This window comes from Microcaecilia unicolor, chromosome 1, assembly GCF_901765095.1.
Source record: "Microcaecilia unicolor chromosome 1, aMicUni1.1, whole genome shotgun sequence".
In the NCBI taxonomy this organism is placed as follows: Eukaryota; Metazoa; Chordata; class Amphibia; order Gymnophiona; family Siphonopidae; genus Microcaecilia; species Microcaecilia unicolor.
In genome coordinates this window covers 141,264,629-141,288,226 of record NC_044031.1, presented here as the reverse complement: position 1 = coordinate 141,288,226, position 23,598 = coordinate 141,264,629, and the positions used below count along the sequence as shown (strand labels likewise).

Here is a 23,598-nt window from a genome sequence, read left to right as displayed (position 1 = left end):
CCCCCCCCCCCTTTGCCCTTGTGGTCTTCCTCTCTGAGCTCTTCATTCTCTTCCTCAATAGCCTCAACCACATCCCCAACCAGCTGTATCCTAGCCCACCCAAGCATTCCTCTCACTCCTTTAACTTCCACAGACACAACACAGCCAGCCACTCAAGTCTTCCTCCGACCCTCAACCATCTTTCAGGAATTCCCCCAGTCAGCTAGTCAGTCCCAGTAATATCTAAGCCAGATACCCCTTGCCCCCCAAACTCACCAGCTTCAGTCACTCATGCTCCCAGACTCCAGCCAGATACCCCTCCCCCTCACCTCACTGCCTCCTGCCCCCCAGCCAGAAGAGCTGCTTCTTTTTCAATCCAGCACTGCTGCTGCTCTCAGTGAGTTTGAGCTGCATGGTGTCCAAATTGCTGCAGTCTTCTTGCAATTTCAAGTCTCACAAGTGTGAAATCAGTGTTGGATTCAGGCACTGCATGGCTCATACTAAGAGACACACAGTACTGGTCTAGAAGGGAACAGCTGTCTGGTGGTGACGGTAGTTGCAGCAGGACAAGAAACTCCAAGCACCATGGCAATCTGGAGCCAAAGATTTGTCAAACCCTGATTTATAGAACAGACAATATATGCCAAAGATCATTCAGTGAAGGAGTGGCCTAGTGGTTAGGGTGGTGGACTTTGGTCCTGGGGAACTGAGGAACTGAGTTCGATTCCCGGCACAGGCAGCTCCTTGTGACTCTGGGCAAGTCACTTAACCCTCCATTGCCTGCCGCATTGAGCCTGCCATGAGTGGGAAAGCGCGGGGTACAAATGTAACAAAAAATAAATTTAAAAAAAATTCAGCATCAGTTGTAAGGTCATGGATATCTTTGATAATGTTGCTCAGTTCCATTCTATGATTAGGCGGCAAAGAGTGAGTGCCACTGTATAATTAGTTCTCAACTAAAGTGCACAGGATGTACTAACATGAAACTGTGGAGCAGAACTTTTCAGTTGTACACAAATATAAAACTAAGATATGTGGTATCTTTCACATAACAACACTGCTGCCAAAAACGCTTCACTGCTAGAACTGCAGAATGTGTCTCACAGATAGATGATAAATTCTTGAGCCCTGAAGTAAGAGAGAAATCTCACTGTACCAGAAACACAGCAAAATATCACAGCGACCAGCTTTCTTCTGCAGATCTCCTAAATGCCCTGTCTGAGAGTGGGGCCATAGCAGCACTGCACATAAAAACAGCCGTTTTGCCATCATCAACTCTGATAAGACAAAAAAAAATGTAATCTAGTCATAGGGAACTGATATTATGAATTTCAGTTACAAACAAGTGATCCATATCATAACATTTAAGCAGTAAGAAATTTGCAACTGAAATCTTAAGCTCATTTTTCTAAGGATAAATACTCCCGAAAAAGGTACAATTTGGGAATCTTACGTTTTCTCTTTAAATACAAGTGAAACAAAATCAAAGAATTTCATGGCTACTAGCAAGTGTTGGGAGGTTTAGGGATGCAGAATTTTCTTCTTTACGATTAGGTGACCCAACTTAGAGCTGCTGTAGAATGAGTCACCACATCTTGAGATTGCATGGATAAAATTATAGAACAGCACCTGGTGGCCTCCACCCCTCTTGCGGATTTACTTCGGCTTCCTGGGAGACTAATGGTGGAATCTGTAAGTCGTTCTCCTTTTGGAAATTATACTCTAAGGCTATGGGACTCCTTTTTCCCCCACACCCAGTGGATTATGTAATTTCATTGACCCCAATTTGTAACGAGTTGTCCCAGCCAGGCCTACAGTCTCCCGTTTTTAAACAATGGAGGAGTAAAGTTCCTAAGACCTTAGGTCAGATATGAGAATGGTACACTGATTACATTTAGGGGTCCTTTTACAAAGGCATGCTGAAAAATGGCCTGTGGTAGTGTAGGTGCAGGTTTTGGGCGTGCGCAGAATCATTTTTCAGCGCACCTATAAAAAAGGCCTCTGCCCCCCACCCCAAAAATGGATGTGTGGCAAAATCAAAATTGCCGTGCGTCCATTTTGGGTTTCAGACCTAGCGGTAAAGAATTTGGGTGGTAATGACATACATGCGTCCGCTACACGCGCCAGAAAATTAAAAATATTTTTCAGACGCTCGTATTGGACGCACACCAAAAATGAAATTACCGCAAGAGCCATGCGGTAGTCGGGCGGTAAATCCATTTTGGCACATGTTGGGTGCATGTAGGCGCCTACTCGACTTAGTAAAAGGGGCCCTTAATGACTTGCACAGAGAGTTATCAGCTACCTCTTACTCATTACTACGAATACATGCAGCTGGAACATTTTTCATCTGCAAGAGAACTGAAAGCAGGGCTATGGAGTTGGTACACCAAACCTTTGACTCCTCCTCCGACTCCTACTAATATTAGGCTTTAAACTTTTTGTTCAGGATTTTTAAATGGTTTTTATTAGCATTGCCATATATTATAACAGTACAAACTTCCATGTAACATTTTGCACAATCATACAATGCTACTACGGCCAAAAGCCCCATTGACTTCAGAAAACAACTACACAGGTAGACCATGCTACAAGTCCAAACCTAGAAATGTCCAACAGAGAACCAATAATTCTAACAACCACCCTCCCCCCCCTTTTGTATCTTCCAGTAGCATTATTATTATTATGTCAACCCGGCGTATTTTGTACCTTCGGCAAGCCTATCCGCCATCCACAGATTATACACTTCCTTTTTTATGGTCATGTTAACACTGTTGGCAGCAGAGAAATTTCAGAGCTACTCATCCCTCCCCCCCCCCCCCCTCCCTTGCAGACACTTCGGCATCCATACAGTGACATCTAATATTGTAGTGTTCCGTTCACTCTAATCACATTCAACCATGCACACCGACTAACCTAGAGTATTTAATACTTGACTCATGGGGATATTTTGTTCAAGTATGCCCCCCAAACTTTAATGAACTGCTGTCGCCTCTTTGGTGTATGCCGAGCATCACGCATCTCCCACAACATGAGCTCTTGGAGCTTGTTCCTCCAATACCAGTACGATGGGCCTCTGTCTGTTATCCAATGATTGAGAACACTTTTTTTCCCCAATATACAGACTTTACTGAGAAAGATCTTTTCTTCTAAAGATCCCTTGTTCCATGCTACCACAGAGCTAAATATCGCCCTTTCAAAAGACAGGTCCACCCGACTTCCAAGTACCCAACTCATGAACCGTTGTTCAGGATTTAAAGTACTGGTAATATAACATATTTATAATGTTTTTGGACATATCTACCATATATGAGTCATGTCTCCCATTCCTCCACATATCCTTCTGCATCTGTCTGTTGTACCAAGAAAATAACGAGTCATTTTGAGGGTTTAAGTAGAATAATTTATAATTATTTTCCAGTATACATATGACAAAAAAAGATTTTGAGGTGTCTCTGTAACTCCTTTGCTTCTTTGTTTATTCTAAGCCCAACTCATGCTGTTTAGCAGGAGGCTATCAAGCGCTAAGGATTTTATACAAAATAGGAGACCTTTAGTGGCGGATTTGGCATCACACAGCCTGATTAACTCAGATTCAGAAATATCAAATCTGTCTTTCAGTCAGGGCAGAGGAGAGAGTTGGAAGCAATTTTGGATGGGGTCAGAGTAGGTAACTAGACTCCAGCTTCAAAATAAAAACTTACATTATAATATGTAGTAAATTTATCATTTTATACTTGTATATATCTTTGTTCTGGATCTAAAGTACTGATAAATATGTTATTCTACTTAAACCCTCAAAATGACTCGTTATTTTCTTGGTACAACAGACAGATGCAGAAGGATATGTGGAGGAATGGGAGACATGACTCATATATGGTAGATATGTCCAAAAACATTAGCATATTAGAAGGCTGTTCAATTTAGAATACAAAAACTAAATTTCATTTCCATATTCCTAGCTTACTTTCCCATCACAGGATATTTGTACGACATTGTTAAACACCACAAAAAACGTATTCTTTCTAGAAGACAATGGCCCCACTGCCTATGAAGGTAAAATTATGTATCATACCTGATAATTTTCTTTCCATTAATCATAGCTGATCAATCCATAGACTGGTGGTTGTGTCCATCTACCAGCAGGTGGAGATAGAGAGCAAACTTTTGCCTCCCTATATGTGGTCATGTGCTGCCGGAAACTCCTCAGTATGTCGATATCAAAGCTCCATCCGCAGGACTCAGCACTTAGAGAATTACACCCACAAAGGGACACTCTGCCCAGCTCACCACCGCCGAAACGGGGGAGGGGAATTAACCCAGCTCATCCCCACACAAGTGGGGGAGGGGAATCCGTCCAGCTCATCCCCGCGGAGCGGGGGAGGGACACCACACCCGCCGATGCGGGGGGATCTGGCTTATCCTGCAACCGCAACCGCGGGAGGAGCTGACTGACCCTAACACCGCCGAAGCGGGAGGGATACAAAGCTGCCCTACTGCCGCACGAAGCGGGAGGGAGCACCGGCAGAATTTAAGTCTCAATCCAGCCCCGTAAAACGGAGGGGAGAGGAATGCAGCAGCTCACTGTAACACAAATTCGTCTCAACTCTTGAAGAATCCATTGAAAAACTTGAACACGAAGTCCTCCTGAACAGGAACTGAAGACTAAACTTGAACCTGAAATGCAACCAGAATATAACCAATACAGATATCTGGGAGGGACTATGGATTGATCAGCTATGATTAATGGAAAGAAAATTATCAGGTATGATACATAATTTTACCTTCCATATCATCATGCTGATCAATCCATAGACTGGTGGGATGTACCGAAGCAGTACTCACCCAGGGCGGGACATTGAAATCCCTGACCGCAACACTGAAGCTCCAAACCGGGCCTCCGCCCGAGCAGCCAAAGTGAAGCGGTAATGCCTGGAGAAGGTATGGGCCGAAGCCCAAGTTGCCGCCTTGCAAATCTCTTCCAAGGAGACGGACCCGGCCTCTGCCATCGAGGCCGCCTGAGCTCTAGTGGAGTGAGCCTTCAGCTGGATAGGCGGCACCTTCCCCGCGGCCACATAAGCCGCTGCAATGGCTTCCTTGACCCATCTTGCCACTGTAGGCTTAGCAGCCTGCAGACCCTTACGAGGACCTGCAAACAGGACAAACAGATGATCCGATTTCCGGAAATCATTGGTCACTTCCAAGTATCTGATGATGACACGTCTCACATCCAGATATTTGAGAGCAGAGTATTCCTCTGGGTAGTCCTCCCTACGAAAGGAAGGGAGACAGAGCTGCTGATTCACATGGAAGCGAGAAACAATCTTGGGCAGGAAGGAAGGCACTGTGCGAATAGTCACTCCTGCCTCAGTGAACTGCAGAAAAGGCTCTCGACATGAGAGTGCCTGGAGCTCGGAAACTCTTCTGGCTGAAGTGATAGCCACCAAAAAGACTGCTTTCAACGTCAGGTCTTTCAGAGATGCCCTCGACAAGGGTTCAAAAGGCGGCTTCTGCAATGCTCTTAGCACCAGGTTGAGATTCCACGCAGGCACCACTGAGTGCAGAGGAGGGCGCAGGTGATTAACTCCCTTGAGAAAGCGCACCACATCTGGCTGCGAAGCCAGGGAAACACCCTTCAGGCGGCCCCTGAAGCAAGCCAGAGCCACTACCTGGACTTTAAGGGAACTGAGCGACAGGCCTTTCTCCAGACCTTCTTGCAGGAACGCCAACACTGAAGAAACTGGAGCAGTGAAGGGAGAAAGTGAGCCTGCTTCACACCACGCTGCAAAGATACGCCAAACCCTGGCGTAAGCAGTAGAAGTAGAGCTTCCTCGCTCTCAGCATAGTGGCGATGACCTTGTCTGAGAAGCCCTTCTTTCTCAGACGCTGCCGCTCAATAGCCAGGCCGTAAGACCAAAGGGGGAGGGATCCTCCATCACCACGGGACCCTGATGCAACAGGCCCTGCTCCGCTGGCAACCGCATAGGGCCGTCCACTGAGAGCCTGATCAAGTCCGCATACCAGGGACGTCTGGGCCAATCCGGACCCACCAGGATTATCCGGCCCGGATGCTTTGCCACCCGGTCTAGCACCCTGCCCAACATGGGCCAGGGCGGGAACACATAGAGAAGCTCTTGTGTCAGCCACTGTTGGAGAAGAGCATCTACTCCCAGGGATCAAGGGTCCCGTCCTCTGCTGAAAAAGCGCGGCACTTGGCAATTGGCCGATGACGCCATCAGATCTAGGCTCGGCTGGCCCCAGCGCTTCGTGATGTCCAAGAACGCCTGAGCAGATAGCTGCCACTCTCCGGGATCCAAGGTATGGCGACTGAGAAAGTCCGCCTTGACATTCATGACTCCGGCAATGTGGGCCGCTGACAGCTGTTCCAGGTTCGCTTCCGCCCACTGGCATAGATTCATGGCCTCCTTGGCTAGAGGGGCGCTCTTGGTACCTCCCTGGCGGTTGACATAGGCCACAGCCGTGGCATTGTCCGACAGGACCCGTACTGGCTTCAACGCCAGTACCGGGATGAACTCCAAAAGCGCCAACCGAATGGCTCTGAGTTCCAGGAGGTTGATAGACCACTTTGCCTCTGCAGGAGACCAGAGCCCCTGCGCTGTCCTTCCCAAGCAGTGGGCTCCCCAGCCCGACAAAGAGGCGTCTGTCGTGACGACAATCCATTCCGGGGTCACCAGAGGCATTCCCGCAGACAACTTGTCTGTCTGCATCCACCAGCTCAGCGCTTTGCGCACTGCTGGGTCCAAGGGAAGGCGCACAGCATAATCCTCCGACATCGGAGTCCAGCGCTGCAGCAGAGAGTGTTGTAGTGGTCTCATATGAGCCCTGGCCCAGGGCACTACTTCCATCGTGGCCGTCATAGAGCCCAACAGCTGCACATAGTCCCAAGCCCGAAGAGGAGAGGCTACTAGGAACTGGTCCACCTGAGCCTGAAGTTTGACAATCCGATTGTCTGGCAGGAACACTCTGCCCACTTGGGTGTAGAATCGAACTCCCAGATACTCCAGGGACTGAGTCGGGCGCAGCTGGCTCTTCTCCCAGTTGATGATCCATCCCAGGGAGCTCAACAGAGCAACTACCCGGTCCACAGCTTTGCCGCACTCTGCATAAGAGGGGGCTCGGATCAACCAGTCGTCCAGATAAGGATGGACTTGTACTCCTTCCCTTCGCAGGAAGGCCGCGATGACCACCATTACTTTGGAGAAGGTCCGCGGAGCAGTAGCCAACCCGAAAGGGAGGGCTCTGAACTGGAAGTGTCGTCCCAGGACTGCAAAACGCAGAAAGCGTTGATGAGGAGGCCAGATGGGAATATGCAGGTACGCTTCCTTGATGTCCAAGGAAGCCAAGAACTCTCCTGCCTTCACTGCCGCTATAACAGAGCGGAGAGTCTCCATGCGAAAGTGCCGCACTTTCAAGGCCCGATTGACCCCTTTGAGGTCGAGGATAGGCCGTACAGAACCTCCTTTCTTTGGTACCACAAAGTAAATGGAGTAACGCCCCTTGCCAAGCTGATTTTCTGGCACCGGAACGACCGCACCCAGGCGGATCAGGTTGTCCAAGGTCTGCTGCACTGCCACAGCTTTGACCGGAGACTTGCAGGGAGAGAGAACAAACCCGTCTCTTAAGGGTCGGCAGAACTCTAGCTTGTAGCCGTCTCTGATGACTTCCAGCACCCAAGCGTCTGAAGTTATTGTGGTCCACTCGCCCAGAAACGAGGACAGCCGTCCACCAATCTGCACTGGGGCGTGGACCAAGGCCCCGTCATTGGGTACGAGACCCTGGGGGAGAACCGGAGGGAGCACCTCCGGGACGGCGGTCTCTGCGAAAGGAATGCTGCTTGGGGGAGAAGTTCCTCTTGAAGGAAGAGGGGGCAGAGGAGCCCGACCTGCCCGGGCGGTACCGACGGGCTTCCTGAAACCGTCCTCTGGAGGTACCGGGGCGAGTACTAGCCCGAGCCCTGACCTCTGGTAACTTCTTGCCCTTAGACGTGCCGAGATCGGTCACGATTTTGTCCAGCTCGACCCCAAAGAGCAGCTTGCCTTTAAAAGGCAATCTAGCCAGGCGGGATTTAGAGGCGTGGTCAGCAGACCAATGCTTCAGCCAAAGCCACCGCCACACAGAGATTGTCTGAGTCATGCCTTTAGCTGAGGCCCTCAAGACATCATACAGCAAGTCTGCCAAATAGGCTAAGCCCGATTCCAGGGCCGGCCAATCAGCCCTCAAGGAATGATCCGAGGGGGAAGCCCGCTGCACCATAGTCAGGCACGCCCTGGCCACATAGGAGCCGCAAACTGAGGCCTGCAAACTTAAAGCAGCCGCCTCAAAGGACGACCTTAAGGCCGCCTCCAATCTTCTGTCTTGGGCGTCCTTTAGGGCCGTGCCACCTTCCACCGGCAATGCCGTTTTCTTAGTCACCGCAGTGATTAAAGAATCCACGGTAGGCCACAGATAGGCCTCACGTTCACTTTCAGGCAAAGGGTAGAGGCGGGACATAGCCCTAGCCACTTTAAGGCTCGCTTCCGGGACATCCCATTGAGCCGAAATTAAGGTGTGCATGGCATCATGCACGTGGAAGGTTCTAGGCGGGCGCTTCGTCCCCAGCATAATGGCAGAGCCAACAGGGGCTGAGGGAGAGACGTCCTCCGGAGAGGAAATCTTCAAAATGCCCATGGCCTGCACTAACAGGTTGGGCAAATCCTCTGAGCTAAAGAGCCGCGCTGCAGAGGGGTCATCCGCTCCATCCGAGCTGGGATCCGTCTCCTCCAAGGAATCCGCAAAGGACCGTTGGGAGAACTCAGATACGCTGCCCTCATCTACATCGGAGGAGACAAAGTCCTCCAAGGCCTGGGAATCAACCCGAGGGCGTTTACCTCCGGGGGCCTCAACCTCTTTACCAGACGAGGGAGCAGGGGCAGCGTTTTGCATAAGGAAGGCCTGATGCAGCAGCAAAACAAACTCGGGGGAGAAACCCCCCAGACTGTGCACTTCCGCAGCCTGGGCTACAGCCCTAGACGCACCCTCAACCGGCGCTCGCAAGAGCGGGGGAGAGACATGCTGCGCATCCAAGATGGCGTCCGGCGCGACACTCCGCGAAGGAGCCGCGCGGGAAGGACGGCGCTTAACTTTAGCCGCTTTTGTGCCGTCGCCCAAATTAAGGGCGTTCATGGCATTAATGTCTCCCACCTCAAGGGCGGCCCAAGAAGAAGCCGTCCGAGCCGCGTGGCCGGCCAAGATGGCGGAGGCGAGCAGCGGGAGATGGGCGTTTATGGCGGGAAAAACCGCCACACCGGAGGAAGGACCGGGACACTCATCGGTCACGAAACTGTCACCCAACAAGGGCGAATCAGACTTCAAGACCCCCGCATCCCCTCTAGAAGCGCCCAAGCGATCCGGGGAGCGACTCTTTGCGCCCTCGCCCTCCGACGCCATAGGCCACGTGGAGATCAATCGGGGAACCCCCTGCCCGCTATAAAAAGGTAAAAATTACCTGCTTTCCGCTCCGAGCTGTAACGACCTGGTGTCCCAGTGAGTAGCTGCAATAAACGTTTAAATAAACGTCGAAATAAACGCCTTTAAGGACGTTCAAAATTTTTTTTTTTTTTTTTAACGGAGCCAGCGGGAGGGGGGAGAAAAGGAGGGACCTGGCGCCACCAGGTTTGCACTTGCTCAAGAAGAGCCCTCAACCCCAGGCACTCAACAAAACCTAAAAATTAGGCTTGGAGGCCTAGCCAGAGCTGCTGCTGTGTGTGACCACCACCTGCTGAGATAGAGAACATACTGGGGAGTTTCCGGCAGCACATGACCACATATAGGGAGGCAAAAGTTTGCTCTCTATCTCCACCTGCTGGTAGATGGACACAACCACCAGTCTATGGATTGATCAGCATGATGATATGGAAAAACTAGTTAAGTAGTTTGTGGGAAATTTATAATATGGAAACTGTGTGGACCAGGCAAAATAGGACTCATAGGAAACTTGAGAGGGTCTGGGAACCCTTTTATTTCAGGCCTTTGGTTGATAAAGACTACCACTGGACTACTGGAAAGTAATAAGAATGCTTCCTGGAAGGAACATATTATATTACATTTTTTTTTTAAGTTGTAGCTTTTGTCAATATTCTTATACTTAACCTGCATAATACCTTCAAATGAAAAACTCATTTTAGCAGTTGTTATTGGTTGGATTGGATTGTGCTGGAGCTCTGGAAGACCAGATTAAGCTCCTACTTTAAGATGATGTTATTTTTGAGAAACTTGGGAAGCCATGGACTAGGCCCTGGCTAGGCAGCTTCCCTTACCCAAGCCCTGGGACTGCTGTAGAGGTACTCACTTTATCCTGGGCTACAACAGTGGTGAGCTTTCTGCTTTTGACCCAGGTCCCAATGACAACAGACCCTTAGCCCTCACCTCATTTTACCATTGTGCAACTGTAGAAAGGCTTAGTCATTCCTTCCCTCCTGTCCCCCTTGCACCAGCTCTGAGGCCCCAGTGACAGGGAAGAGCAAGGCAGTGGCACTGGTGTTGGAAACCAAAACTGCACCTGCTGCCAGTACTGCTTCAGCAGCTCTGAGTGTCTACTTCAATGCTTGCGATATTGGTTTGCCCATCTGCTTGCTAATATCCGACTGTGACAGAGAGAGAAGGACAAACAAATTGATATACCAAATAAGTGTATTTGCAAGCATATACACTAAAACCACACACAATCAACGTTTCTAAGGAACTGAATACCTTATTTCTCTGTCATGAGAACATTAGCTGACAAATGTATGAATCGGTGTCCACAGATAATGACAAAAACTTTGTATTTCACACATATGCACCTATGTCTGAAAGGTACTAATGGCAATGTGTTTTCTGAGTTCTGCACATGAAATCTAAAAGTTCTTTCTAACCTGGAGCACTTTAATCACTTTTAAAAACTGTATACAGCTTTACGCATATGAGAACAGGAGGAAGGTATTTCCATGGTCAGGCCTCATCCCACTTCTGTAACACGTCTCCATTTGCTATTGCAAATCTTTGTATCATCTATAGAAAGACAAACTTTTCTTACTAATCCCTCTGCAAAATCATTTATAAAAATACTGAATGGCGTCCCTTCTTGTTTTGTCAAGTTTGAATGGAGTGCTCCTGCCCAGGGACTGTTGAAAGAATTGTAAGCCACCCACCGGGGACCCTTTGTCTTCTGTGTGCATGTTAAGAGAGTGGCAGAGGAGACTGACATTTGGTGATTTGTCAGTATTTAGCTCATGCCTTTCCAGAGGTAGTTTCAAGGTGAGTTATATGCAATGTAAATGTATACCTCAGTCAATGGAGGTTTAAGTAGCTTGCCCAAAGCCACAAGGAGAAGTATAAATTTATATTCCATTTTCACTGTGTTCCTGCTTTAGGTAAAGAGTTCTCTTCCCTAAGTATATGGGAAAAATCGCTATAACCCAAGACTATTCACTACAAACTCCTCCCTACGTATATGGGAAAAAACACTATAACCCAAGACTATTCACTACAAACTCCTCCCTACGTATATGGGAAAAAGCACTATAACCCAGGACTGTTCTGTTTCCTTCCATCCCTGTCAAAGTTTTATGAATGTTTACAAATTTAGGAATAGATTTAATTTAAGCCAGACACCAAAAATACTGTTTTGTGCCTGCCTCAGGAGTCACACTCAGTCCCATGTGTTGGAGGATCAGCTATATAAGAAACAAAGAAGAGTGACCACAGGAAACAAGATGACAGACTGTTATAAAGGTCCCTGCCTCAAAAGTACCATTCTGTGCAACGATGCAATGTAGCATATGATGTAGAGGCGATAGAACGAGTAGCCTTCCAGACACAGAGTAGTTCTCTCCAGACTTTGACCAAAGCAAGTGGGTATAGGGGCAGTGCAATAAGGATATCCCCCACAAGTCTAAGCATTCAAGTTGAAAAATAACAGTACTCACCCAAAAGAACAAATCCATCTGCTTCCCTTTCTTGCTGCAACACCCTCTTCGAGTCCTGACTTTTTCGAAAAAAGCTAAACATAGCTTCTTTATATCTGAGCCCTTTATCTACAAGAGAAACATGAACATTTAATTGAGGTGGGAGATGCAGTCACAGGAGTATATCTTTTCCAGAGAAATGGCACAAATTAAGTGCAGGTTACATTATACCTTATGCCTTGAATTTATCTTGTTGGACATAAGTACATAAGTACATAAGTACATAAGTAGTGCCATACTGGGAAAGACCAAAGGTCCATCTAGCCCAGCATCCTGTCACCGACAGTGGCCAATCCAGGTCAAGGGCACCTGGCACGCTCCCCAAACGTAAAAACATTCCAGACAAGTTGTACCTAAAAATGAGGAATTTTTCCAGTCCATTTAATAGCGGTCTATGGACTTGTCCTTTAGGAATCTATCTAACCCCTTTTTAAACTCCGTCAAGCTAACCGCCCGTACCACGTTCTCCGGCAATGAATTCCAGAGTCTAATTACACGTTGGGTGAAGAAAAATTTTCTCCGATTCGTTTTAAATTTACCACACTGTAGCTTCAACTCATGCCCTCTAGTCCTAGTATTTTTGGATAGCGTGACATAATTTACTTATGCCTTGAGTTTATCTTACTGGACATCATTTACTGTATTATGCTACTACGTTACTTCCTCTAGAAAGGCACAAAGCTCTCTAGCTGCAATGCAACAAAGTGCTACACCTACATACAAATAATCTGATTGACTAAGCTTTTTCCCCCCATTTCAAGTCTATGGGCAAAAGTCTTAGTAAATCAGGGCTAAAGTGCCTTTCTTTTAGATAAAAAAAAAAAAAAGACACCAGAATGTTATAAAAACAAAGCAAGAGTAACCTTTGTGAAATGAGAAAATAAAAGTTACCAAGAGAGCTGGTACTGACAATCACATTACACCATCAGCATACAGCGCACGTGGTGTCACATACAGAAAGCAAAGATTTAAAGCACATGATATCTGGTAGCATTCTTCACTTGCACCAGGAATAGTTTACGTTGGTGCTCTGCCATTACAGCTGTGCAGCTGCTGAAATGCTCAAACCACCTCCCACCCTCCCACGACACCCCTGAATTCCAGATGAATTTTCTCAGCATCACCTACAGAATGCCCTGAACTCATCTTGACATCAAATCACCGCCCCTCACCATGTCCTTTCTGAGCCCAAAAGGCGCATGAGACAAATCCCTGAAGAATGCTCCCCTCACCTAGAGAGATGTTAAGGCTGAAAATATTTTTGCTTACATTCTGTCTCTTTTTTTCAGATCTAGTACACAATTCCTTCTGTTAGGACTCTGTCAAGCCTTGTATTACTTACTATGCCTTGCAAAAGTCTTCAGACCCTTGTACATTTTCACATTCTGATTGTCAAAAACATTCAATTCAAAATACATTAAAGCAGGAGTTTGTTTCAGTGATCTACACAACATACTCTATACTTTCAATATGAGGAGAATACTCAAATTAGTAATTAAGAAAATGAAAAAAAAGCATTGATTACTCCAGTCTTCACACCCCTTGACTCAATACTTGTTAGAAGCTACTCTCAACACTAACGATCATGTGTTATTTGTCCATGAACTTTGCACAATGGGTTGGTGCAGTTTTTGCTCTTTTTTGACAGAATAACTCAAGCTCTTTCAAGTTTGTTAGGGATCACAGCCTTCAAAAGTTGTGTCACAGATTTCCAATTGAATTCAGGTTTGCTTGGGCCACTCAAGGGTATTCACTTTCTTCTTTTTGAGCCATTCCATTGCTTTGTGTTTAGGATTATTATCTTGCTGAAAAGATACATCCTTTTGCCCCAGGTCTATAGCAGAATCGAACAGTATTTCCTCATGGATCACCTTGTACTTTGCACTCTCCATCTTTCCATGGGTCTTCACAAACCTCCTTGTGCTTGCTACTACAAAGCATCTCCATATCATAATGCTGCCACCTCCTGGCTTTACTGCAGGGATGCTGTTAGTTTATGTTTATTCATAAATTTAATATACCGCCTTATCAGAATTTGGTCAAAGCAGTTTACATTTATAAAATTCATAAAATCACCAAAAACGAATACAATTAAAATTGATATGAAAATTGACACACTCAAACTTAGGATAAAGAAGAAAGGAAAAGGGAAAACATGAGAAAGGGGGTAAGAAGAGATTGCTCACAAATCCTTCAGACATAGCAGAAATAAAGAGAAAAAAAAAAAAGATCATGAAATTGGTGATGTATTATGTTTGGGAGTGGGGGAGTAGCCTAGTGCAGTGGACTTTGATCCTGGGGAACTGGGTTTGACACTGCAGCTTCTTGTGACTCTGGACAAGTTACTTAACCCTCCATTGCCCCAGGTACAAATAAGTACCTGTATATGTAAACCGCTTTGAATGTAGTTGCAAAAACCACAGAAAGGCAGTTTATCAAATCCCATTCCCTTTCCCTTTGGCGATCAAGAAGCTCTACTTTACTCTCAGACCACAAAACCTTCTACCACAGTGGCTCCCAAACCTGGTCCTGGAGGCACCCCAGCTAATCAGGTTTTCAGGATATCCATACTGAATATTCAAGAGTGAGATTTGCATGCACTGCCTCCACTACATGAAAATCTTTCTTGTGAAAATTCATAGTGGATATCCTGGAAACCTGACTGGCTGGGGTGCTTCCAGGACACTGTTCTACCACATGTATTTCTTACCAAATGCTATGCAGCTTTTCTTTAGTAATGGCTTTCTTCTTGCCACCCTCCCATACAGGCCATGTTTGTGAAGTAATCTCAAAGTTGTTTGAATTTTTAGCATTTTCCCCAGTCTCAGTCAGAAAACTCTGTAGTTCTCTTTTTATTATTTAACATTTATTTTATTTTCCAAAACTGAATCCAGCTTCCATAACAGATATACCAGATGTACTATGACTCTTCAGCACACTGCAGTTACCTTTTTACCATAAAACCATGAACATTCAACAATACAGTAAAATTACCTCCCATCTAATCTTACTCTTACCCACCCCCATCCCTCTCTGCTAAACGTAGTTCTTTTAAAGTAACCATGTACTTCAGAGAGTGACCTACCCATGATTACTGTCTTTGAAAGCATGACCGGACAGACAAGGTTTCAGTAATGCCAATAAACTTTTCCTACTTTACAGCGATGGACTTGACAGTGCCCCAAGCATTATTCAAACACACTGGGGTCAATGCAGAAAGCTACTGCCAGCTCAGATGACTGACTACCACTGGTATACATGCATGTGACTGGCAAGCTCAATGGGGAGGGCGACAAAAATGATTAAGGGGATGGGACGACCTCTCTATGAGGAAAGGTTAAAGCGGCTGGGGCTCTTCAGCTTTGAGAAAAGACGGCTGAGGGGAGATATGATAGAGATCTATAAAATACGAGTAGAGTGGAATGGGTAGACGTGAAGCATCTGTTTACACTTTCCAAAAATACTAGGAATAGGGGGCATGCGATGAAGCTACAAGGTAGAAAATGTAAAATGAATTGAAGAAAATTTTCTTTACTCAACGTGTAATTCAACTCTGGAATTCGTTGTCAGAAAATGTGGTAAAGGCGGTTAGCTTAGCAGAGTTCAAAAAAAGGTTTGGCTGGCTTCCTAAAGGAAAAGTCCATAGATAATTATTAAATTGGACTTGGGGAAAATCCACTATTTCTGGAATAAGCAGTATAAAATGTTTTGTACTTTTTGGGGGATCTTGCCAGGTATTTGTGACCTGGATAGGCCACTGTTGGAAACAGGATGCTGGGCTTGATGGACCTTTGGTCTGTCCCAGTATGGCAACACTTATGTACTTTTGGGGTTAAGCATGGGTTTAACTTATGCAGCATACATGGTCACACACTGCATTCAAATGAATGCATATGATGTCATCAGGTATGCCACAGCAATGTAGATACTGCCCAAATTTTGTTCACCAGGTGTGGGGCTGCATAGCCTTACCTGACCTTCCTGCCCTATTAGGTTTCTACACCAGCACCCCATTTGGAGCTCCTCCCCCCCCCCCCCCCCCCCCCCCCCGAGTTTCAAAACTATCCCTGTGGACTAGTGGCACTCCCACCCCCACCGCCTTCCCCTGGCTTAATTTAAAAAAAAAAAAAAAAAATTTCTCACCTCGCACTCCCTGACCCAACCCAATGCTCTCCCTACTGCTAACAAAAAAAAAAAAAAATCACTGGTGTCTAGAGCACCCCCACCATACATGATCCCCTGTGCCTTCCCCCGACTAAAACAAAAACCTCATTCCCTGGTGATTAGTGGCACCCCCCCCCCCCCCCCCACTGGACCCCTTCTGCAGATTATACCTTATGGGAGGCAAGAATGATGTCACATGCTCCTGCCTCTGGTGCCGATCTCTTGGAAGATGGCTGTGCTCAGCACCATCCTATGCATCCTGGGATGCACCAGGCAGGGCTAGTCTGTCTTATAAGGGAATTTTTCCCTTATTTGGTAGTCTCTGCCAAAGTACCAAATAATAGAAAAATGTGTAGTCTTTGCCAAACTACTAAATAACAGAAAAATTCCCTTATATGGCAATCTGGCTCCTGCCTGGTGCATACCAGATGTACAAGCGGGGCTGGGTACCACCATTTTCTAATATGGCGGCACCAGAGGTAGGAGTAAGTGGGCATCACTCCTGTCTCCCTTAAAGTACAACCTGGGGAAGAGGGTTGGTGGTGTGGTTGCCACCAGAAACCAAGGAATGGATTTTTGCATTAGTCAGGGAGAGGAGAAGGGATAGTAGTCATATTTATTTATTTGTTACATTTGTATCACACATTTTCCCACCTATTTGTAGGCTCAATGTGGCTTACATAGTAGCGGAGAGGCCTTTGCAGGCTCTGGTGTGAACAAATACAGGGTAATATTGTGGTAAGATCAAGTTAATGTGGCACGATCAAGTTAATGTGGCACAGCCACATTAGGGAATCGGAGAACGGAAGAGTTGTGTTATGTCCATTACGTGCTTTAGTTTGGTTGTGTTGCAGAGATTAGGCATTTAAGTTGGATCGGTAGGGTATGCCTTTTTAAACAGGTTGGTTTTTAGTGATTTCCGGAAGTTTAGGTGGTCGTACATTGTTTTCAAGGTTTTTGGTAATGCGTTCCACAGTTGTGTACTTATGTAGGAAAAACTAGATGCGTAAGTTGTTTTGTATTTTAGTCCTTGGCAGCTTGAGTAGTGCAGATTTAGATAAGATCGTGTTGATTCGGATGTATTTCTAATTAGTAAGTCGATCAAGTCTGTCATGTAACTTGGGGCTTCTCCGTAGGTGACTTTGTGAACCAGGGTGCAGATTTTGAAGGCGATGTGTTCTTTGATTGGGAGCCAGTGTAGTTTTCCACGGAGGGGTTTTGCGCTTTCAAATCGCGTTTTACCAACTATAAGCCTAGATGCCATGTTTTGAGCGGTCTGAAGTCTCTTTAAGGTTTATTCTTTACATCCCGCATAAATTCCATTGCAGTAATCTAAGTGGCTTAGTACCACTGATTGTATCAGGTTGCAAAATGTTTTCCTCGGGAAGAATTGCTTCACGCATTTGAGTTTCCACATTGAGTGGAACATTTTCTTTGTTGTGGATGCCACTTGGCTCTCTAGTGTTGTTACGGTCCATTGTAACGCCGAGGATTTTCAAGCTGTCTCAGAACATTGCTAATCAACTACCAGGCAAGCTCACAAACTCCACAGGCCATAGCTAACACTGAAACACAGGAAATGACAACAGAAAAAGACCATACAGCTTATCTAGTCCACCCATCCAAACCAACAGCCCAGTTTCTACAACCACTTCTTCTACACTGGAAATACTTGGTGCCAGTCCCATGCTTTCTTGAATTCTGATACTATCCTTGTCTCCTCCGTCTCCACTGGGAAGATGTTCCACACATCCGCCACCCTTAGATAACTCCCGAGTCTGCCCTTCTTTCCTCCTCCTATGACCTCTAGTTTCAGAGTTTTATTTCCAGTGAAAAAGTTCTGATAGCCATGTATTTATACCTTGGATGTGCTTAACAGTTTCCACCATGCTCCAAAGTCCTACTGAAATACAAGCTTGGCTGCTGCCATGCAACAGGTGCTGATATCCAAATAGTTAAGGATGTATTTCAGCCCATATAATGCTAGTATAGCTGAAATGATTCCTACAGCATGCATACACATATGTAGAGACAGATTAAAACAACTGTTGGAAGAACATCAATGTAATGATGTAAACTCAGAATAGGAAGGAAATTCAGAGATCCAGCCATCCTGTACTTTTTATCTCCAATCCTATTACAAATGATGGGATCCTGCTGCCCTGGGATTGGTTCTGCAGGGGAGAAATGCTACCTGAACATTACAAGTTTCAAACCACAGAAGCCCTTTCCCCCCCAATACGTTTAAATGTTCTCTCCTCCTTTTGAGAGTGTATTCTAATATTCCATTTTAGACTATTCCAGAAATGCTCCTCATTCCATGCACTGGACCCAAGAGGCTGGCAGGGGCTCCAGAGTCTCAGTGTGTATATGAGACAATAGTGCAAAGAAGAGGGATTTTGAAACTAAGCAACATTTGGTAGAAGGAAAAGCCTATTCTGAAGACAGGTTGCACCATGACTGGGGTAGAACCAGGCTGCTGGTACTACTATTTATAAGTATGGTAGAGCAGCTTGTAAACTAGAACCTGTGGGAAAGTCAATAGTCGTTCAAGAGTACGGTACAAATAAGTACCTGTATATAATATGTAAGCCGCATTGAACCTGCTATGAGTGGGAAAGCGTGGGGTACAAATGTAAGGAAAAAAAAATAAAAAATACATGGTTTAGAGTGAGGTACCTTTGAAGGATACTTCCAAAACAAGAAAGTCAGGGCATCCCAATAAGAGGTTGCAACAAAGGCAGAAGTCAGGTGCCTTTAAGAGCTGAGTATGTTTGTGCAGCGCTGCATATGCCTTGTAGCGCTATAGAAATGCTAAATAGTAGTAGTAGTAGTAGTAGACACAAAATAAAGATGGCAAATGATCCCTGCCAACTGCTAAGCAAGTGTAGGTAAAGCCAAGAGACATACTGAAATGCCTGTATATGAATTCCAAAAGCCTAAGAATAAGAAGGGAGGATAATAGTACTAAATGAAGAGGTAGATATAATAGGCATCTCGGAGACATGGAAGAGGGAGGATAACCAATGGGACAAATTATAACACAATGATAGGTTGGTTCAAATTGAGTTGGCGGGGGTAGGCGGACACAACATGTTAAAGACAGAATAAAAACTCTGCAGGAAACAGACTGTAATGTAAATTACAGGAGAAGTCTAGTGGTTAGAGAGCACAGGGAGTACAAACTTGGACTGTAAGCCCCCCAGGGACAGGGAACTATTTAGTATAGCTGAATGTAGCTTACCTTGGGCTGCTAATGAAAAAGCTACAACCAAATAGTAACAAATACATAATTCTTACAAATTGAAATTCCATATGTGAAGGATAAAGTGGTGTGGTAGCTGTTACTGAAATATTACGTCTTACCTGATAATTTTCTTTCCTTTAGTCACAGCAGATAAATCCAGAGACTTGTGGGCTGTGACCATCTACCAGCAGGAGATCGTTCAGTTCAGCACTCTGTCTTATAGGATGGAATGCTCATTTGTCAGTCAGTATTTCTCATGACAAAGCAGAAGGAAACAGAATTATAATTTCTCCTTCCTCACAGGGAAAAGTGATAAACCAAGAATTGCAAACTCGTAAACCGATTATAACAGTCCATCTAAAATGTAAAAATGCATCAACAAGGTCCAACAGAGAGAATTAACCGATAGGAACTGCAAGGAAAAAAAAAGGGTGAGCCTCTGGATTCATCTGCTGAGACTAAAGGAAAGAAAATTATAAGGTCAGCAGCAGATGAATTCAGAGACATGGGGGATGTAGCAAAGCAGTCCTTAAGTAGGGTGGGAACCCAAAGCTCCTGCAGATAGCACCGATATTCCAAAAGATGCATCCAACCGAGTAGAGACATCCAAACATTAGTATCTGGAGAAGATATGCAAGGAAGACCAAGTCGCTGCCCTACATATTTCCTTCAGGGACAGCAGACAAGCTTCTGCCCAGGAAGTCACGACAGCTTGGGTAGAATATACCCAGAATCTGGCAGGAAGTGGTTTACCCATTAGTAAATACACAGATGCACAACAAATGATCTGACAGACAGAACTCGTTGGTCACTTCCAAATACTGCAGGAGTACACAGCGAACATCAAGCAAGTGGGAAGAAACAAAGGTTGATTGAGATGAAAGGCAGAAACCACATTAGGAAGAAAAGATGGGACTGTGTGCACCGTCAATCTCCAGGAGAAATCCAGAGAATCTCAACAGGACAAAGCCTGGAATTCTGAAACCCTGCTTGGGCCAATGCCTGGATCTCTGATTAAAACTAGGCTGTTCTGGATGATAGCACCTGGTATCTTTAAAACAAATGCAAGTCTGAACAAACTGGAAGACGCCGAGTCTTTCAGTCACCCAGACCTTCCACCAACTTTGGTAAGTTCTCACCAAACAGCAGCCTGCCCTTAAAGGGAAGCTTAACCAATCGATGTTTGAAGCTGCATCTGCTGCCCGCCCAGTAGCACAACTACAGCAAATGACAGGCTGTGACTGCCAAAGACTTGCTTGGCCGATGCCTGAATTAAGTCATACAAGGAATCCAACAAAAATGCCAGCCCTGTCTCCACATCCAGCGATTTAAAAAAATGTCCTTGGTGATGTGGAAAGGCTGACTAGCATGGTCATAAAATGATAACGTTCTCCAAGGATTGCAAATCACAGAAATCTTCTGTTGGCAGGTCAAATGGTAATATGAAAGTACGCTTTGTTGAGGTCCAGAGAGGCTACAAACTCTCCCTGCTGGACTGAAACTATTACAGACTGTTTCCCATTGTGAAATGTTGAACCTTTAACACTCTGTTGACTCTTTTGCAGTCCAAACCCAGGTGGGAAGGAATCCCTCTTCATTGGAACTACAAAGTAAACAGAATAACTTCCCGCTCCCCAACTGGGGACAGTTTCTACTGTGACTAAATGAAGAAGTGTTTGCAAGGTGGCTTGAACTGCTTGACATTTGGTTTGGAGCTCGCACGGAGAATCCAAGAAAAAAATCTGCAATGGAATGGGAGACTTTTAGTATTTCCAAGACACAATGGTCTGAGATAATTTTGGCCCATTCCTCATGGAACCTGGAGAGGAGTCCTGCTATTATAAAACCCAAGGAGTGAACCAAGAATCCATCAATGGGAGAGGCGTGGGAGACAGTGGGAGACCTGGGAGTTTGAAGTGGAGTTCTTTCTATCAGCATGAAAGAAGGCTTGTCTTTGTTGAAGTGGAAACCTGAAAGTTAGATTTACCTGGTCTGTAGCACTTTGCCTCAAAAAACCTAAGATGAAACAGAGAATTAAAAAAAGAAATCTTCAGGCTTGTTCTCTGGCAATCAGATTTGGATTTCCCTAGGTCTTTAAACCAACTTCTCTAGATCTCCACACAAAAGTTTACCTCTAAAAGGTAGCTTGCTAAATGCAATTTAGATGCCATATCAGCTGTCCAATGCCTAAGCCAGAGCCATATTTTTGCTGAGAATGCCAAGAATTGGTTGGTGTGGATGTGCACTAGAAATGGCTGACATGGTTGCACACTGGAACGTCTGGATCTCTGTGTTCACTCTGAGCCAATTGCTTTAGCCATTAAGCTATTCCTCTACATTGAAGTAGATCTGTAATATCGCTAGCTGTCCAATACAATGAAAAGATGCAAAAGTGCACCAGAAGCATTTAGAGGTACTACAACATACAGCTAGTGATGTCGCTGATATAGTGGTGGCTGGACATGGTATGGAAGCGTTTTGGTCAGTGTCAGTATGCAATACCAGGGAGCAGAGCTGCTGTGGAAAAACAACACAGCTAACCTTTAGCACTGTAGCATAGTGTTAGCTGCTCCAGCCATGCAATGAACTCCTTTCCAAGGCATGCAATATGGGAGAGTTAGGAAAAATATGCCCCATTTGAAATAGAGCCAAGTTTCACAGCTTCTAACATTTATGCACAAACCAGCCTTGAACCTGTGTCCTTCAGGTTGAAAGCCAGCCACCTTCCAAACTAAACTATTCTGCTTCTTAAAGCACTATAAACACTGCACCTGGAGAAAATCCCAGCATGGCAGCAACAAGGTTCCAATGGACGTAAGGAGAGACATGAGAACAGAGTACTAGCCTCAGAAAAAAATCAAGATGTACAACTTCTCACAGAAACAGGAAGCCAATATGACTAAGCTTGACTCTATACTAAACTCCTTTGTAAAAATCCTGAAAAAAAAATAGAAATACCTATACTGCCAATATAAATAAAGTTCTGGTGACTTAAAGAAAGTTCCCCTCTTCAACATGTTGTTGTTTTTTTTTTAAGTAACTGCCCTCTGTCAAAAACTGAAGGACTCAAAGCTCTCTAAATGAAAGGTATGGTAAAATTAGTCCTTACCTGATCATTTTCTTTTCATTAGTCCCAAGAGATCAATCCAGAGACAAGTGGGTTATGTCCCTCTGCCAGCAGGTGGAGATAGAGAGAACGCCAGAGCTATGCCATAAAGGGTACTGTGCAGCATCCTCACTTTCAGTATGTTCAATACCAAAGCAGTAAGTAGACCATAAGCCCATGCAGCATACGCCTCCCTCTGCCACAAAGAGAGAGAGAACCAGCAGCCCTGTGTAGAAACAATCACGGTCTTCCTTCTGTATTCTATGGCCACAGAAGCGACGTCTGCAGGACACTCAAAAGAACGGGAATATGGACTGATCTATTGGGACTAATGGAAAGAAAATGATCAGTTAAGGGCTCATTTTACCTTCCATAGTATCCCACAGATCAATCCAGAGACAAGTAGGACGTACCAAAGCAGTCCCCAAGAGGGTGGGACTGCAAAACCAGAAAAACCTTGACAGGCAGCACTGGGGCCAGGCTCTAGAAGCGAAGGCAGGACGATCCTGAGAGACCACGCCATCTCTAGATGGCGCCGACCAGAGCCACAAGAAGCAAGTCCTGCCAGACAAGCAAGGAGGAAGCCTCACCCAACAGGAGGAAAAAAAACTGCTCAACCAGAAAGCCAAACTATGCCGAATGAACTAGGAAGGCCGATGCCCAGAGACGGAACAAGGCCCAGCTACCCGAGGTGGAACCAGCCAGGGTCCCAACAGCAGAAGAAAGTCCGCAATCCGGTGATGGAACAATCAGTGCCAGCCAGCAATAGAGCAAGCTACAACAGCCAACGACGGAGCAGGGCTCGCAAGTCTCGAGAGCCAGCGGTGGAGCAAAGTTGAACTGACAGTAGGCGACAGGAGCCGCGCTAGCCAGTGATCTGGCATGACACTGCAGCCAGAGCCAGAGCGATTCTCAACCACCCGAGACCAAGGCACGCCATGCAGAAACGGAAAGGTGCAACTGCCAGTGAGAAGACCAGTGTCACCTACAAAGTATGGAGCAAAGCCGGACAACCAGAGGTGGAGTAAGGCGCAAACCCGAGCCAGCTCACAGCACAATTCTAGGGAGAAGGCCAAGGTCCAAAAACAAGAGATGGC

General features: G+C 45.7%; 1 protein-coding gene across 1 annotated transcript in view; it reads right to left on the bottom strand.

Moving 5' to 3' along the window:
• Positions 1-23,598, bottom strand: part of UMAD1 (UBAP1-MVB12-associated (UMA) domain containing 1) — a 243,720-nt gene that overhangs the window by 183,324 nt on the left and 36,798 nt on the right. The window contains 1 exon segment of the mRNA XM_030201062.1: positions 11,946-12,053. Coding sequence (XP_030056922.1) covers positions 11,946-12,027 — 82 coding nt within the window. The 5' untranslated portion in view covers positions 12,028-12,053.